General features: G+C 49.0%; 1 protein-coding gene and 1 pseudogene across 1 annotated transcript; one reads left to right on the forward strand and one right to left on the reverse strand.

The window, feature by feature from the left end:
* Positions 1-265: 265 nt before the first annotated feature.
* LOC118572792 lies at positions 266-742 on the forward strand (annotated as a pseudogene).
* A 5,707-nt stretch (positions 743-6,449) lies between these two features.
* On the reverse strand, positions 6,450-10,721 carry Mogat3 (monoacylglycerol O-acyltransferase 3). The gene is made up of 7 exons (XM_036172372.1): positions 10,649-10,721; positions 10,307-10,414; positions 9,767-9,837; positions 9,074-9,281; positions 8,281-8,455; positions 6,829-7,031; positions 6,450-6,736 (listed from the first exon to the last, which is right to left on the reverse strand). Exons 1-7 carry the CDS (start codon positions 10,719-10,721, stop codon positions 6,582-6,584), a joined length of 993 nt encoding a protein of 330 aa, XP_036028265.1. The 3' UTR covers positions 6,450-6,581.
* Between the last annotated feature and the right edge of the window lie 6,436 nt (positions 10,722-17,157).

The following is a 17,157-nucleotide window of genomic DNA, read 5'->3' on the forward strand; positions in this document are numbered from 1 at the left end:
GTAGAAACATGGGCTGGAGAGATGTCTCAGAGGTTAAGAGCACTGACTGCTCTTCCAGAGGTCCTGAGTTCAATTCCCAGCAACCACATGGTGGCTCACAACCATCTGTAATGAAATCTGGTGCCCTCTTCTGGTGTGCAGATAGAACACTGTACACATAATAAAATAAATCTTTAAAAATAAATAAATAAATAGTCCAGACCTCGCGCAGTCAATAAGGAAAGCGGGAAGTGATCCCACCTCTTTTTCTCAGGCTGCTGGGAAGATGGTGGATATTCAGACAGAAAGTGCTTACTAAAAGCAGCCCACAATCTTTCAAAACAAGAAGCGTGTTCTGCTTGGAGAAACCAGCAAGGAAAAACTCCCCCGGTACTACAAAAACATCGGTCTAGGCTTCAAGACGCCCAAGGAGACCATCGAGGGCACCTACATAGAAAAGAAATGCCCCTTCACTGGTAATGTCTCCATCCAAGGTCAGATCCTGTCTGGTGTCATGACCAAGATGAAGATGCAGAGGACCATTGTCATCTGCAGGGACTATCTCCATTACATCCGGAAGTACAATCGCTTTGAAAAGCGCCACAAGAACATGTCCATGCACCTGTCCCCCTGCTTCAGGGATGTACAAATCGGCGACATCGTCACTGTGGGAGAGTGCAGGCCCCTGAGCAAGACAGTACGCTTCAATGTGCTCAAGGTCACCAAGGCTGCTGGCACCAAGAAGCAGTTCCAGAAGTTCTAAGGGACTCTGGACAACTCCCCAGAACAAATAAAGTGGTTTTCTAGCTCACAAAATAAACAAACAAACAAACAAATAGACAAATAAATAAATAAATAAATAAATAAACCAAGGGGTTATGAAATTAGTGGCAATGCAAGAGTCCCTTAATTTTGATTTTCTTCTGAAAACCATACCAGGTGGCTCTTCTGACATGAGATAGAGACTTTGGATTTTCCTTTAACAAGCATGTTTGGGTTTAGAGAAGAAGAAAGTCATGCTCCAACTCCAAAGCCAGCTTTAATTTTCAATTGAATTGAGACTACAAAAATACCATTTGCCTTATATGTCTGTAGAGAACATAGAGACAAACATTTGAGACAATTTATGAAATTTTTTCCTGTTGGAAATGTGTTATACCATTAAGCCAATTTACTCTTTTTCTTGGGACATTTCCTCTGAATGATTCATCCTTCTTCTTCAGATGTCTTATTTGTCCAGTGGTCTTTAGATTCTTTAGTTGGATGCTTTTATTCTCATAGAAAGACAAAAACAAAACCCTGCCCTAACCCTAACTTTGGGGAGTTTCCCTTTTGGGCAGGTTACATCTCATCAAATGAAAGACATGTGTACTAAGCTAATTTAGATGGAACAGCTATGCCAGGATGTCTGAGGAATTTGACCCACTGAAGTGGTGGGAGCTTGGGTAAAGGCCACTCAGAAAGAAGTATGGCTCAGTAGAGCACAGGACTCTTAATCCCAGGTTGGTGGATTTGTGCCGCACGTTGGGTGCCAAATGTAGTAGCACTTTCTCATTGTGACCGCCAGCCTGCAAATAATGACACAGAAACTTATTATTACTTATGAAAGCTTGGCCTTTAGCTTAGGCTTGTTTCCAACTGGCTCTTATAACTTTAATTAAGCTGTTTCTATTAATCTACATTCTGCCACGTGGCTTTTACCTTTTCTCAGTATAGCATGTCCAAGTTCCTCCAAGTCTACTGGCAAAAATCCCTTTCTTCTTCTCATCCTCCTCTCTCCCCCCAGCAGTACCACCTATTCTCTCCTGCCTAGCTATTGGCTGTTCAGCTTTTTATTAAACCAACAGTGATACATCTTCATAATGTACAAAAAGATTACATCACAACACTCTTTTCCAGAGAGAACTTCCTATGAGCTAGATATGGTGGCAGAGTCTATAATCCCAAAATTTGGAAGGTGGAGATAGGAGCTCAAGGGGAGCCTTGGTGACATAGTGAGTTCAAGGCCAGCCTGGGCTACATGGGCCTTTTTCTCAAATAAAAGTGGAGGGAAAGGAGGGGAGGAGATGGGGAGGAGAGACAGGGGGCATGGAGCATATAGGGGTATGGAGGGGGATCAGGGGCATGGGCATATTTCAGGTGTATGACAAAGTAACAAAGCAGGCCCTGGAGAACTGGAGCCAGTAGTGGGCAGGCCTCCTGCTCCAAACACTGGAGCAGGGTTTGGATCTCCTGACAAACTTCCTCCCTATATACCTGTAACCTCAGCCCTAGAGGGAGCAGAGACAAAAGTATGGCTTGGGACTGCTGACCAGCAGGTGAGCTGCAAAACCGGAAGCCCCGCCTTTAGTGAGACCCCGTCTGAAGGGAACAGGACAGAGAGCAATGGAGGATGATGTTGGGTGTCCTCTAGCCTCAATCTGCGTGCGCAAACACACACACACACACACACACACACACACACATCCCACAACAAAAACAATATCAGGAGGGCTGGAGAGATGGCTCAGTCGGTAGAGTGCTTGTGTAACACACACATAATAACCCTGGGTTCCAGCCACCAGCACAGATAGGAAGATCAGGAATTCAAAGGCTTCCTCTCCTTATACAGTGATTCAAAGATAACCTGGGCTCCATGAGACTCTGTCTTTAAAAAACAAAAAAGACAAAAAAATTTCCTATCTGAAGAGGACCAACATAAGCTGTGGATTTGCCCAAATTTTCAACTGGAAACAAAGAAAACCCTTCCCCTGAATACATTTTACAGGACAGTGGATGACAAATATAGTTGTATTCTAAATGCAAACAAATTGATATTATTATTACTACTACTACTACTACTACTACTACTACTACTACTACTACTACTACTACTACTACTACTACTACAGGATTTCATTGTGTAGCTCAGGCTGGCCTCCTACTTAAAGAAATCCTTCTGTCTCAGCTGAGAGATTGAAGGCATGAGCCACCAGGACCAGCTGACAAGTCATTCTTGCTTTTAGTCCTGGATGCAAACACAAAGCCAGTGAACAGATGGCACCAAAGAGAAAGGATGCTGGGACTGCCTGAGGACCCTAAGACATCAGATCTCACCCCTCACTTTATCAGCCCGTGCCGTCACAATGGCAGTGAACTCCCACTCACTCTGCTTCGGTTTCCATCCCTATTTTAAGCCCTTAAAACTTTCTTTAATATAATATCTTTTTATTAATTTGGGGGAAATTTTTATATAGGCATACAATGTATTTCAATTATATTGACTTCTCTCTCCTCCCCATCCGTCCCCCACCCCACATCCCCTCTGAACTTTGTTCTTTCTCTCTCTCTCTCTCTCTCTCTCTCTCTCCCTCACACACACACACACACACACACACACACACACACACCTCATTGATGGCAATTTGCGGGGCCCATATCCTCATGGGTGTGGACGGATCCAATGGAATAGGACTACCTACTAAGGTTGACACCCTTAGAGAAAATTACCTCTCTCTCCCCTCTCCAGAAGTCTCCAACTATCCACAGCTCCTCGGCTGGGGGGTGTGTGTCTTGTGGGCCCCTTCCCCTTCGGGGCTGGCTTGATCTTGTGTGGGCAACCACAGTTGGTGTGAGTTCATGAGAGTAGTGTCCTGTCATGTCTAGAAAACCCTGTTTTACTCCAGTCTGCCCTGACCTTTGCCTCTTACAGTCTTCTGCTCCCCTCTTCCTAGGGGTCCCTGCATTTAGATGGTGTCCCATTTGGGGCTGAGTACTCCATTGACCCTTGTTCTCTTCGCTTTGATCAGTTAAGTGTCTACCTTAACCATTGTCCGCTACACAAAGGAGCTTTTCTGATAAGGTCTGGGAGCTTGCGCTCATCTGTGGGCATGGAGATACAGGAATTTAGAGGGCAGTGTGATAGTATGTCCGTTTAGCAATGTGATTGTTTTAGGCTCACCCTTGGCACCTACAACTTCTCCAAACTATTGGTTCTTGGCCAGATTGACTAGTACCAGGCGTGTGTTTCCTCCTGGTTTGTTTTCAGTCTTTGCGTGGGAGTGTTTGTGTGAACGTGGGTGTAGCAGGATTCTTAGAATGTCTTATTCATAAAATCAAACCCGAGGCCAGTTATTGGGGAAAATGCTGGAAGATCAGAGAAGCAGAACAAGCCACAGCTACCTCACCTCACCAGTTCCTCAGCTGATCTTGTTTCCTCAGATTGGAAGCCTCTGAGTCCTCATCCAGAATGAATCTCAGCTGAACTGTGCTGCTCAAAGCCTAAAAGCTTAACCAGCCAAATGCTTAATCAGCCAAATGCTGCTAGTTTCTGGTCTTCACGCCTTATATAATCCTTCTACTTTCTACCATCACTACCTGGGATTAAAGGCTGGATTTCTGGGATTAAAGGTGTGTGTCACCATGCCTGGCTGTTTCTAATGTGGCCTTGAACTCAGAGATCCAGAGGTATTTCTGTCTCTGGAATGCTAGGATTAAAGGCGTGTGCTACCACTGCCTATCCTCATGTTTAATATTGTGGCTGTTCTGTTCTCTGACCCCAGATAAGTTTATTTAGGGGAACACACAATATTTCGGGGAACACAATACCACCACACGTGGGTGCACACTTGACATCAGTACCGACTGTCCACCTTGTCTGAGACAGGGTCTTGATGCACAAATTCTAAAATGGTCTTATAATAAAAAAAACACAGGGCCAGATGTTGGGGTAAATGCTGAGAGATCAGAGAGACAAAGCCACAGCCATGTCTCACCTCGCCAGCTCCACAAATCCTCTGTTTGAAAGCCTCTGAGTCCTCAGCCAAAAAGGCTTCTAGTTCCTGTCTCCTCACCCCTTATATTATACCTTTCTCTGCCCAGCCATTTCACTTCCTTCCTAGTGCTCGGATTAAAGGCTCATGTGCTTCCCAAATACTGGTACAAAGGCATGAGATCCCAAGTGCTGGGGTTAAAGGTGTGTGCAACCACTGCCTGGCTCTGTTTCTCTCCTAGACTGAATCAACCTCATGTAGTCCAGGGTGTCTTTGAACTCACAGAGATCCATCTGGATCTCTGCCTCCCAAGTGCTACGCCACCACTGCCTGGCCTCTATGTTTCATCTAGTGGCTGGCTCTGCCCTCTGATACTCAGGCAAGCTTTACTTGATACACAATATATCACCATAGGGTCTCTTGTTCATCATTGCCTAGGCCAGGCTAGCTGACCTATGAACTTTCAGAGGGATTCCTATCTCCATTTCCCATCTTGCTGTAGGAGCCATGATCTTCCTGCCTCAGCCTCCCACATGCTGGGGACAAATGTATGCACACCAGGACAGATCCCAAGCTTAGGTTTTGCTCGTGGTATTCCAGTACCTGCCCTCACTTCTCCTTCTTCCTAAATTCTATTCACCTTTCAGAGCTGCCCTTCTGCACAGGGTCCTCCTCAGCTTTATTCTGCAGCCTGCCAGGATTACAGCCGCTCAGTGGCTCTCACCTCTAATTCCAGCACTTGGAAAGTGGAGACAGGAGAAGAAGGAATTCAAGGCCCAACCTTAGCTACATAGTAAATTCAAAGCCAGCTTGAGTCACAGGAGAATCTGTCTCAAAATAGGGGCGGTGGTAGTCACACCTTTAATCCCAGAGCGTGGGAGACCAGTTTGTCTACTTTGTGAGTTCCAGGGTAGCTAGAGGCATATGATGAGACCCTGTCTCCAAACTGGGCACTGGGAGTGGAACTTAAGGCTTGCTTTGGGAGAATGAGACATTCTCTTTAACAGTGTAGTCACTGGTAAGGGGCACACACTTCTGTAAATAATTCTAATGAAACTTATTGGGTCCCAAAACAATGCAAACAAACAAAAACACAGACTAGTTGGAAAAAGGGAAGGGGGCAAGAGAGGGTTGTGGGTGTAAGTATGATCAAATGCTGCATTGAATACATGTTCTAATAAAACCCAATAGATCCTGGGTGTGGTGGTGCACGCCTTTAATCCCAGCACCCAGGAGGCAGAGGCAGGCTGATCTCTGTGAGTTCAAAGCCAGCCTGGTCTACAGAGTGAGTTCCAGGATAGACTCCAAAGCTACACAGAGAAACCCTGTCTCGAAAAACCATTAAAGAAAAAAAAAAAAGACCCTGATAGTTAAGAGTTTTAGATTTATTTATTTTATCTTATGGGAATGAGTGTTTGCCTGCGTGAATGTGTGTGCACTCTGCTCACCTGGTGCCTGTGGAGGTCAGAAGGGGACAATGGATCCCTTGGAACTGGAGTTATGGGTGGTTGTAAGAGGCCATGTGGGTGCTGGGATTCCAACCTGGGTCCTTGCAAGAACCACAAGTGCTCTTACCTATTGAGGACCATGAAAGCCACTATTGTGTATATTAACATATGTCAATATAAACTTAGGCAAATAGAGTAGAGACTTATCCAAGGTCAAAAAAAAAAAAAAACAACAACAACAAAAAAAACCCAGCCAAGACTTACTGGGAAGACCAGAGACCCAGACTAGGGGGTGGGGGACACTCTGTAGAACGTTGGGATGGGGATGGCCATGTCTGGATTTATGAAGTAGTGGAGCATGACATGGAGGAAGTCCCCAGGCCCAGGGTTCAGGGTCTCAGGTCTAGAGGAAGGTGAGGTGGGTAGAAGCGGGGACACCGTAGGTCTCCTTGTGGTCTTCGAACAGTTGCTCCAAAGTCTTCATGTAGAGCTGGTGATAATGATCCACCTGGTCTTCGGTGGGTTTGAGGCACTGGGGCACATGGATGGGGCAGCCCACTGCAGAGCGGGCGGAGATGTGGGTAAGAGGGCTCTCTTGCTGCAAATTCATCGGACAGCGGCTCTCCTCCCCAAAGATCCCCCAGACTCACCCACAGTAGTGATGGGCTGGGCAAATGGTACCAGACCCCAGGAGTTGGCAGAGAAGAGACCACGGCCCCAGAAGATGCAAGGGGAAAATCCCATGAGTCTCTTGAAGGCAATTTGACACCGATGCTGCCAGGAGTTTTGGGCAAAAGACTTGAATCTATAGATATCATTCTCCCCAAAGGAATACACAGGCACGAGGGAGGCCCTGGGGAGGGTGGCGAGAGGGAAGAAAGGCTTGCTGTGGTTAGTATGTGTGTCTCCTCTTGCCTAAGTCTCCCAGGATGCTGGGACTCCAGGCCTGTCTCACCACACCTGGCTCCAAGGCATCGCCTTGAAATGGGGCTGAAGGTATGGGGATGCTGCCCAGTGAAGCGCTTGCCATGGAATGGTGAAGACCTGAGCTTGGTTCCCAGAATCAACGTTTGAAAATCCAGATGCAAGGGATGGGGCTGGAGAGACCTGGATTTGAGTCTCAGCACCCACATGGTATCTTACAACTGTCTCTAACTCCAATTCCAGGAAATCCAAGGCCCTTTTCTGGCCTCCTTGGGCACTGCACACACACAGCACATGGACATGCATGCAGGCCAACACACACGCACATAAAAATGAAAGAAAGAGGGGGCTGGAGAGATGGCTCAGTGATTAAGAGCACTGGCTGTTCTTCCAGAGGTCCTGAGTTCAATTCTCAGTAACCACATGGTGGCTCACAGCCATCTGTAATGAGAGCTGGTGCCCTCTTTGGTCTGCAGACATACAGGCAAATAGAGCACTCATATATAAAATTAAAAAATAGCTGGGAGGTGGTTTAAAGTCCTAGCACTCGGGAGGCAAAGGCAGAGGCAGGCAGATCTCTGTAAGTTCTAAGCCAGCCTGGTCTACAAAGTGAGTTCCAGGAAAGGCACAAAGCTACACAGAGATAACCCTGTCTCAAAACAAAACAAAACATCTTAAAAAAAATAAATAAAAGAAGGACATTTTAAAAAATCCAGGTGTGGGGCTGGGAAGATGCCTCAGAAGTTAAGAGTACTTGATATTACAGAGGATCAGGGTTGGGTTTCCAGCCCCTGTGTTGAGCAGCTAGCTCACAGCTAGCTGCCTGTAACTCTAGACAGGGGATCTGATGTCTTCTGATGCCCCCCCCCCCGCACCGCGTGCATGCGTGCCTGAGTGCATGCGTGCGTGCGTACAATATAGATATACCTATCTACATCCCTCAGGTAGAATACTCACCTAACATGCAGGAAGCCCTGGGTTCCAGCCCCAGCACAGCATAAACCTGACATGATGATGCACACATGTAATCCCAGCACTCGAGAGGCAGAGGCAGGAGGATCAGCAGTTCCAAGTCATTCTTGGCTACAGAGTGAGTTCAAGGCCAGCCTGGGCTACATGAGACCCTGTTGCAAAGCCAACGCCTGACCTGAGAAGCATCTGCTGTCCCACTCACTCACCCGTGCCTTAGCGCCAGGCGCACAAAGCCTTTACGCGTCCTTAGTGCGATATAGTGCTCCCCTGGAACTGCGTACAGGGCTTCCTGGGCACCCCCAATCAGGATGGTGACTGCCTGGCCAAGCTGGGGCTGTGACAAAATGAAGTCCAGACTCTGTCGACTCACAGAACACAGCCCTGTGGACAAAAGCGGGTGCTGTCACCACCCTCTCCCCTAGCTTTTCAACTTCCACTCTGCGATACAGAGAGAGTAAGCCTCATGTCCTGATCCTTTCTGAGTTCTGCATTCAATGCATCCTGTACAACACACTTGGTGTCCCCCCTCTGAGTAGGACCAATGCTCAAGCCAGTTCACTTACTGAAGAGGGGGTCTGCTGTGTAAGGATCTTGTTAGTTATGGAGTATCCATGGTTTACCTTTCATCTCTGTTACTGGGTTTACTCTGACCAAAAGCAACTTAGGGGAGGAAAAGGGGTTGTTTTAGCTTATAGGTTACAGTCCATCGTTGCGGGAAGTCAGTGCAGGAGCTCATGGAGGAAACGCTCCTTACAGGCTCACTTGCAGACTCATGCTTAGCTAACTTCCTTCTACAAGCCCAGGGAATGGTGCTGCCCACTGGGGACTGGGTCTTCCCACATCAACTAACGATCAAGACAGTCCCTGCCGCTCCCCCACCTCCCCCCCCGACACAGCCACAGGCCAATCTGATCTGGGAAATCCCTCCATTGAGATTCCCTTCTCAAAGGGGCTCCAGGCTGTGCCAAGTTGACACAAGGCTAGGATAGGAAGGCTCACCTTTGAACATGAGGTATTCTCGAAGGACAGGAAGACGGAAGAGTCCAGCCAGTGAGGCGATCCGAGGCCGAAGCCCAGGAAAGAGCTGGCAGAAAGCACTGCTGTGGACCGCAGAGAAGTTACAAAAAGTTCCTGTGCACATGATCCCGTGGGGGTGCGCACCCAGCACGTAGTTCCGGTCAGCCGGCAGCTCTGCGGTTTTCAGAAGCTTTGAGGTGTTTGGGATGACATCAAGAAGAAGAGGCCCAGAATGCAAGACGAGGGCCGGGTGAGATTGTTGAGGCTTGTAAAGGAGACTGCTACCAAGCCTGACAACTGAGTCCGATCCCTGGGACCCACTCGATGGGAGAAACACCCCCTCCCCACCCTCCCCTCCCAAATCTGATTGCTACAGGCCCGGTAGTGGCATGTGCAAGCCCCTCCCCCACCCTCCAAGTAAGTAAAATGTAAACTTTTTTAAAAATTTACATTTCAAAAGTAAATAAAATAAAACAAGAATACAAGATAAGTGCAGGAAAGAGCTGCCCTTTACCCCACCAGAGTTCAAAGTTCAAGGTCCCAGGGCTCACTCTCACATAGCACCCACCCCATTCTGAACTCAGACATTCTGTAACAGGCTCCAGCACGGAGGGAGGTGAGAAGATGACAGAGAGGAAGGAGACCAACTGTCTTTCAAGAGTTTGGACTCGTCACCTTGATTGGGAAATAATCTCTTTGGTGTTTCCAAATTGTCCACTTTCTCATCCATCTGCCTTGCCTTCCACCTGCACACAGAGAGATGGGGGCAGGGCTGAAAGACTTCCCTGGGAAAACTGTGTTTTCTGGACTAGGCCAGATGGCTCAGGGGTTAAGCACTTGCCAGGCAAGCAAAACGATCAGAGTTCGGATCCCCCCAGAACTCATGTAACTGACAGGCGGGCCTGGAAGTCACTGTAATTCCAGCCTCAGAAAGGGGAGACAGGAATCCCCCAGAGCAGGCTGGCTGGCAAAAACTGCCATATCAATGTGCTCTGGGTTTGATTGAGAGCCCCTGCTTCAGGGAACAAGGTGGAAGAGTGATGGAATCAACCTCTTGTCTCCCCATGCAACACCAGTGCACACGAGTGAACCCACCACGCGAGCCTGCTTACATTTAAAAACAAAACCAAACCAAAACCCCATATGCGTGTGCATACACACAGAGGGTGGCAAAGCATGTCTCAGGACGGGAGACCTCCTCCGTCCACGACTTACCTCGGTTGGGTGTGTCCCAGTCCAGGTACAGCCATACCAAATAGAGAAAAGATAAGGACCAGAGCCAGGTAAAAAGGAGGAAGAAGACCAGAAGGGCGAAGAAGGGACCTGGGTGTAAGGGAAAGATGACTTGGCTTTAGTCAGGCAGTCAGCCGAAACAATCTGCTCCTTCTCCTCCACCCCTGCTGAGCAGCCCTGTGGTCTCCTCTGGCCCTTTCCTGGTGCCTGGAACCCACAAGGGTAATAGCCCAGCCACACAGCCTCTAACCCCCTTTTCCTCCATCCCTTGTCTTTGGGCCCCCATGCCCACCCTACCCGCCACGCCTCTCCAGTCACTCTTACCCATGAACAGAAAAGTGAGCACATATTGGTAGGCGCCTATCACTTCAAGCCATTGCTTCTGAGGTGTTTTCATGGTGACAGGGAAGAGAGGAGATATGGGGACAGAGGTCCTGGTACCTCCCTTTGTCTCCCGAGGATTCCAGGACCCAGGAAACAGAGGGTGAAGGTTTGGGGCTGTGATCTCACAGGAATCAGTTCACTTCTGAGGTGAGCAGATGTTAGAGCTGGAGCCCCAGAACTTTCTAGGCTCCTTCTTGGACTGACCAGCGGTGAAGATATGTTGTTCCCATTGATTAATAAATAAGCTGCTTTGGCCTATGGCAAGACAGCTTAGAGGCAGGTGGGAGATCCAAGGAGAGAGACAAGAAAGAGAAAGGCAGAGTGGAGAGATGCCAGCCTGCCGTCCAATGAGCAACATGCCAGCAGACCGGTAAAGCCACATACCACGTGGCAAAACATGGATTAATAAAAATGGGCTCATTTAAGATATAAGAGCTAGCTAGCAAGAGGCCTGCCATAGGCCATACAGTATATAAATAATATTAAGCTTCTGTGTGATTATTTTATAAGTGGCTGCAGATGAGAGAGATTTTTCCCTAATAGAGCAGGACAGGACTGGAGGAACTCGGGTGGGCCGGCAAAGGAGGGAAATGCCACCAACCGGAGAAAATCTTTCCACAACACTGAGCTTCAGGAAATCTTTTCCAGTACACTGACCTTTGAACTTCCTCAGTGAGGTCTGGGTAGGTTACTGGGAGGATTTCCAAGCGGGAAAAGAGTGAGTGTATAGAAAAGGAACAGCATCTTCCTGGTGACTGAGGCTTGAAGGTAGGGGGCAGGCAAGAAGCCGCTGGCCAGCCCAGCTACTGGGCCACAGGGACCCAGACAATGGTGTAGACCTGAGTCTTTGATCTCCGACATACAGTCCAGGCAGAGCAGGAGGACCCAGATATGCCGGCAGGCAGGCCCTGGCAATGCAATCTGTTTGCAGGTCCCTGGGAGTGGTCAAGATCAGTGGGGACAGTGGGCCCCCTGCCCTGGGCCTTATGTCTCCCTCCCCCGAACTTGTACAAACACACAAACGCTTCTTGTCTAGTCCCACATTTAATTTCATCCCCCGCCCCCCTCCCCCCACCCTGCAGTCACTCAGGAAGGCCAGGACACAGAAACACGGACACGCCTAGGTGAGAACAAGGTGTTGATCTGCAGGGACACCGTATAGCATCTTGTGTTCCTCAAACAGTTGTGTGAGCCGCTCAACATACAAGGCGTGCAAACTGGTCCACTAGTTCCCAGCGGGGCCTCAGGCTTCGCTGGACTGGAATTGGGGCACCCACTGTGGAAGGAGTAAGAGGAGAAGAATGTTAAGGTGTCCCGAAATCTCCCACTAACCCGTGGTCAGGCTGGACAGCTTGGGGGATGAGCACCAGACTCGTGGACCAGAGAGCTAGGATGGAAGAGATACAGGACTCACCCACAGTGTGGATGGGCACACGGAAGGGTATCAGGAAACCCAGGTGACCATGAAAGAGAGGCAGGGCCACACTCAGCATCCTCTGAAGACCTTCCTGCACCCTCCGCACCCTGAAGGGTTGGTGATAGGAAATCACATGTCCACACGGTTGGGCTTTCCCGGAGGACCGCCTAGTTATTTCCGGTTCAAAATAGCCATTTCCAGGTCAGAACATCTCTCGTGACTAGGACTCCGTGGCTTTACATGGTTGCGTAAAGCACGCGTGGCCATGTAATCTACACACATGCGTGGAGTAGCCACATGCGGTCTTGTACGCATGTGCGGCTCCAGCGCCATTTTGCACACAGGTCTCTCCTCTTCTCTCTAGCCTCTCTTCTCTCCTCTTCTCTTCTCCTCTCTTCTCTCTCTTTTTCTTCTTCTCTCCTCTCCTCTCTTCTCTCTCTCCTCAACCACGTGTGTGCTTCACACACGTCTGTCTCTTCCTATCCTCTATTAATAAACAGCTCTTCTGTGGATTTGTCGTGTTCTGGGCGTGTTCCTCGCGGGGTAAGAGTGCCACTAAATATAAATAACTAACATTGGTGCTGTGCGGGAACGGGCACTTCCGGGCACTTTGCACCTGGAAACCCAGGAACCGGGGACGGAAACTCTGCGCTGCACTATCCGGGAACTCTGCTCCGTTCACAACAGATCACTCTCCATTACTGGTCGCACAAATCCGCATGCAACACCGCTACTGATTGGTGAGTTTTCCCCTTTTCGGCTAGCGTAAATGGTTTCCTGAATCTGTGAGGATGACCGTTGAGCGTCCGGCGCCTCAGTGGTTATTCTTGAGACCGGGGGGAACCCTGCCACGGTCTTCACTGGCTACGGTCGGCCCCCATCGCGGGCCAGATTTCCAGCCACCTCCCACATCTGCAGCTTGAGATATTTTTCGCGATGGGACCACCACCGTCAGGTGCATCCTGGGGCTGTCTGTGTGAAGCCAGCACGTTCTTTGTGCCCGATGGGGTGGCTGGATGTTAAGGGCTCCCGGGGAGTCCTTGCTTCACACAGTGGGGCCCCCGTTTATCGGCTGACGAGCTGATAAGGCGGCTTGTGCCCGAGATCCGCCAGGCCTCCGGGAGGTCTTAGCTCCGGATCACGTTTAATTTTTTGTTTTTGCCTCTCTGCTGCAGACATGGGAAATAAGGCTTCCAACCCAATCCCTTAGGCTGCCTCCTTGAGGCTTTGAAAGCTCTTACTTAAAGATTCCTAAGCTTATCCATCTCCGTACTTAGAGATGGCCCAAGTATGCTTTAAAAAATAACAAAAATCCCAATCTTTTACGGGAGTTATCTAATTCTGGCCAGCGAACAGGCAAATGGAAAGAGTTGCTCTTTATCTTAGCTTTCTCTTCTCAATAAAGCTCTAGAAAGGTAACCATGGCTTGTGATTCTTCCGCCAACCAGCACGCACCTCCAGCTGGCCGCCGCAGGGGGTGGCCAGCCATGAGAAGCACGGCTTTCCACTATTGATACCACCACGATTTTTACAGTGAGTCTGCTGTTCTAATGGCTGAAATCTGAGCTATATGTTTGCGACGGACAATCCCGGGGGTTGTCCAGGTGTGCTGGCATTGGCGGGCACATTTTTTGCTCCCAAAGAGAAGGAGCAAAAATGGCATCTGGGGTCTACCTGGTGGACCCACGGCAGCACAGTCACAGCTCTTCCCATCCCTTGACGAAAGGGGGCGGGACTTGAGTTGATCTTAGATCTTACTTCATTCTCAGGACGCCTGAGTTGAAGTCTGATCCCAGTTTGTTATTTTAATTTTTTATTTTTCTCTCGGCTACAGCCATGGGACAAAGGGGCAGATACATTTACCACCTACATTGGCGGATCGGGGTGGGTACTGGTAAACCTGGCCACATAACAGCATAAACCTGACCGCATAACAGTGTGGCAGGTACTTCAGCCAGCGAATGGGAAAATAAGAATTGCTTCATCTCCAAGCTTTCTGCTAAAGCTCTAAACCCTTTCTTTCCTTTCCCACTTCGGCATCTGCCACGTGTAACCTTTTCTGTCTGACTTCCGTGCCAGTGGTGGGCGGGCTCAAATGGCGGGCTTGGGCAGTTTCTAAGACTCGCCCTAACTCACCTTAACTCCACCCACTCATTCTCAAACTGCCTTGAGAACCACAGATGGGTCTAAAAGCAGCTGAGATCTAAACAATTAAGTTTACAATAATCAGGATGGCTCCTAAGCCCAAAAAAAAAAAAAAAAAAAAAAAAAAAATCACCTTATAGCCTCAGGCAAGTCTTCCAAAGGATCGGTTTATAGTCTGCCTACTGGCAGATCTCTCAAAAGCTGTCCCTAAGCCACCAATCATCAGGGAAAAAATTCAGGACACAGAGTAAAATCCGTCTCTTGTTCCTGGCTAAAAGTTAAGTATCTGGAGAACAAGGCTCCTGACCCTATGGGCAAAAGAGCCATCTGCGGCATTTAAGGTGTGCCAGGGAAGAGACAGAAGCCCGAAAACAGAATTGCCAAATGCTGGCACTTGCTGACTCCCAAAAGCTGTTGGGTCCCTGTTTTAAATGAAAAAGACCACGGGCTAGCAAATGCCATGCCCATCAACAGCCTTGTCCTTGTGATGTCTAGAAAGACAACCAGTCAGCTGACTGCCCCCAGGCGCCAAGACGCATGGGTACATCAAGCTAAGAGCTCCAGCAAACTTAGGCTTGGCTACAGACACAGCAGGGAACCCAGAACTCAGCAGGGAAGCGATCAGTTTCTTTCCTTCTGGACACCAGAGCCATTGACTCAGTCCTGGGAGTTTTAGGATGTCACTATTCCTTTCTATTGTCGGGAACAGAGGACAGCCTTATTTACCTCACCAGATTTAATTGCACTTTCAGAGTTACTTAATGAGAAAGATTTCCACCTAAGATAAGAGCTCATTGTCTCATTTCAAAGTTACCGCCTGTGTTTCTCATGTGCACACAGACAGGGCCATGATCTTTGCCTTGTCCTTAATTCAAAAAATAAGTTCTCTTCCACTCTCAAGCTCCAGAGGACACCAGGATCCACTGCCTTGTCACCAATTCCAGAGGAATAAGGTATCACCCCTTTCCCGACTAGGGCCACACAGGGCCGGAGGCAAAAGGCCCATCAAAATATCCAGGCAGTAAGGATATAACAGTCTATCACTATTCAATACTCAGCAACTGATCACCTGTACAAATGCTAAACAAAACAAACAGGTGCCTTAAATAAACTGCCTTAAATAAGGCTTGTCTCAGATAAAAATTAAGCAGAGTTCTAAAACATCACAGCCACCTTTTTAACATGTCTCCATCCAGACAGGCCAGATCTACCTCAGATAAATGTCAACTCCAAAAAACAAAATAATAATGAGTCTTTCCTCTAAGCTTTTATGTCACCGGTGTCCTGTCAGACAGAAGGTTCCTAGCCACACCATGAAGGATGGACAGCTGCAGAACAAGGCATGACAGAACTTCATCCCAGGACCAGCCACACCATGAAGGATAGACACAGCTGCAGGACTTCATCCCAGGACTTCAGGAGCCAGCTCCCCCACCCCCCCAAGGACCAATCGACGTCCACCATTCAGCCTGAAGCAGTCTTTGAGAGAAACAGCACCCCATACCCACTCATCCACACGTTTTTTTTTTCTTTTTTTTTTTTAAGAGAAAATAAGTCAGGAATGATAGGAAATCACATGTCCACACGGTTGGGCTTTCCCGGCGGACCGCCTAGTTATTTCTGGTTCAAAATAGCCATTTCCAGGTCAGAACATCTTGTGTGACTAGGACTCCGTGGCTTTACATGGTTGCGTAAAGCGCGCGCGGCCACGTAATCTACGCACATGCATGGAGTAGCCACATGCGGTCCTGTACGCATGCAAAAGCCAGTGCCATTTTGCACAGGTCTCTCTCCTCCCCTCCCCTTCCCCTCCTCTCCCCTCCCCTCCCCTCCCTCTCCTCTCCTCATTCACGTGTGTGCTTCCCACAGGCCTGTCACCTCTATCCTCTATCCTCATTAATAAACAGTTCTTCTGTGGATTTGTTGTGTTCGGGACGTGTTCCTCGCGGGGTAAGAGCGCCGATAAATAACTAACAGTTGGGATACTGCCGGAAGAGCTCATTCTCCCCAAAGGAGAATACCGGAGCCCTGGAGGAGCAGAAACAGACACACACGCGGCTGACTGGGGCCTGAAGGTTCGGGGCTCCACACTCCTCTCTTACAGGGCAGCTCTGGTGCATACACCCCTGCCCGACGCCCGCCCACTCCTCACCCGTGTTCCAGTGAAAATTTAATGAATCCTTTGATTCCCGAGTCGCAAACTCACTGTTCCAGGCTTTGCCTCCAAGGCCTCCAGGGGACCTCCCACAGCCAAGACAGCCACCTGGCCACCCTCGGGGTGGGACAAGAGATAGCCCTAGCCTTGTCAGAAGAGACTAAACCTGGGTGGGGAAGACAAAGGCTGAGTGAGGTACAGAGATACCACCAAGATAAGAGGTGACCACAGGCGCCCCCCCCACCCCAGGATAAGAAAGGTTAGATGACATCCTGTGCAGGGGGGGTGCGGGGGGGCGGCACTTGGAACCAACACAGTGACATGAGTAAACGCGGCTTGAGACCCGGAAAGAGGCGAGAGACGCCTGTAGCCTCCGTACAGAAGTTGCTGAAGGCACCAACAATGGGGACCCAGTGAGGGTAGAAACCAAACAGGTAGTTTTGGGATGGATCCAACGCGGTTGTTTTAACCAGCTGGCGAACAAAGGTTATTACGGATGTGTATCACATTTCCCAGTGAGGAACAGCTTTGGGGGTAGGAGAGGGATGCCCGCATTTGTCTCTTGAAGCTCCACCCATCCATCATCAATGCAGCACAATTTCTGGGACACTCACCGTGACGGGGAAGTAGTCTTGGAAATACTTCCAGACTGCCCAGTTTCGGACCCAGGCAGAACGGTGACACACACACACACACACCCCATCCTGGGTGTGTGTCTGTCTCTGCAGAGCC

Source organism: Onychomys torridus, chromosome 22 (assembly GCF_903995425.1).
Source record: "Onychomys torridus chromosome 22, mOncTor1.1, whole genome shotgun sequence".
In the NCBI taxonomy this organism is placed as follows: Eukaryota; Metazoa; Chordata; class Mammalia; order Rodentia; family Cricetidae; genus Onychomys; species Onychomys torridus.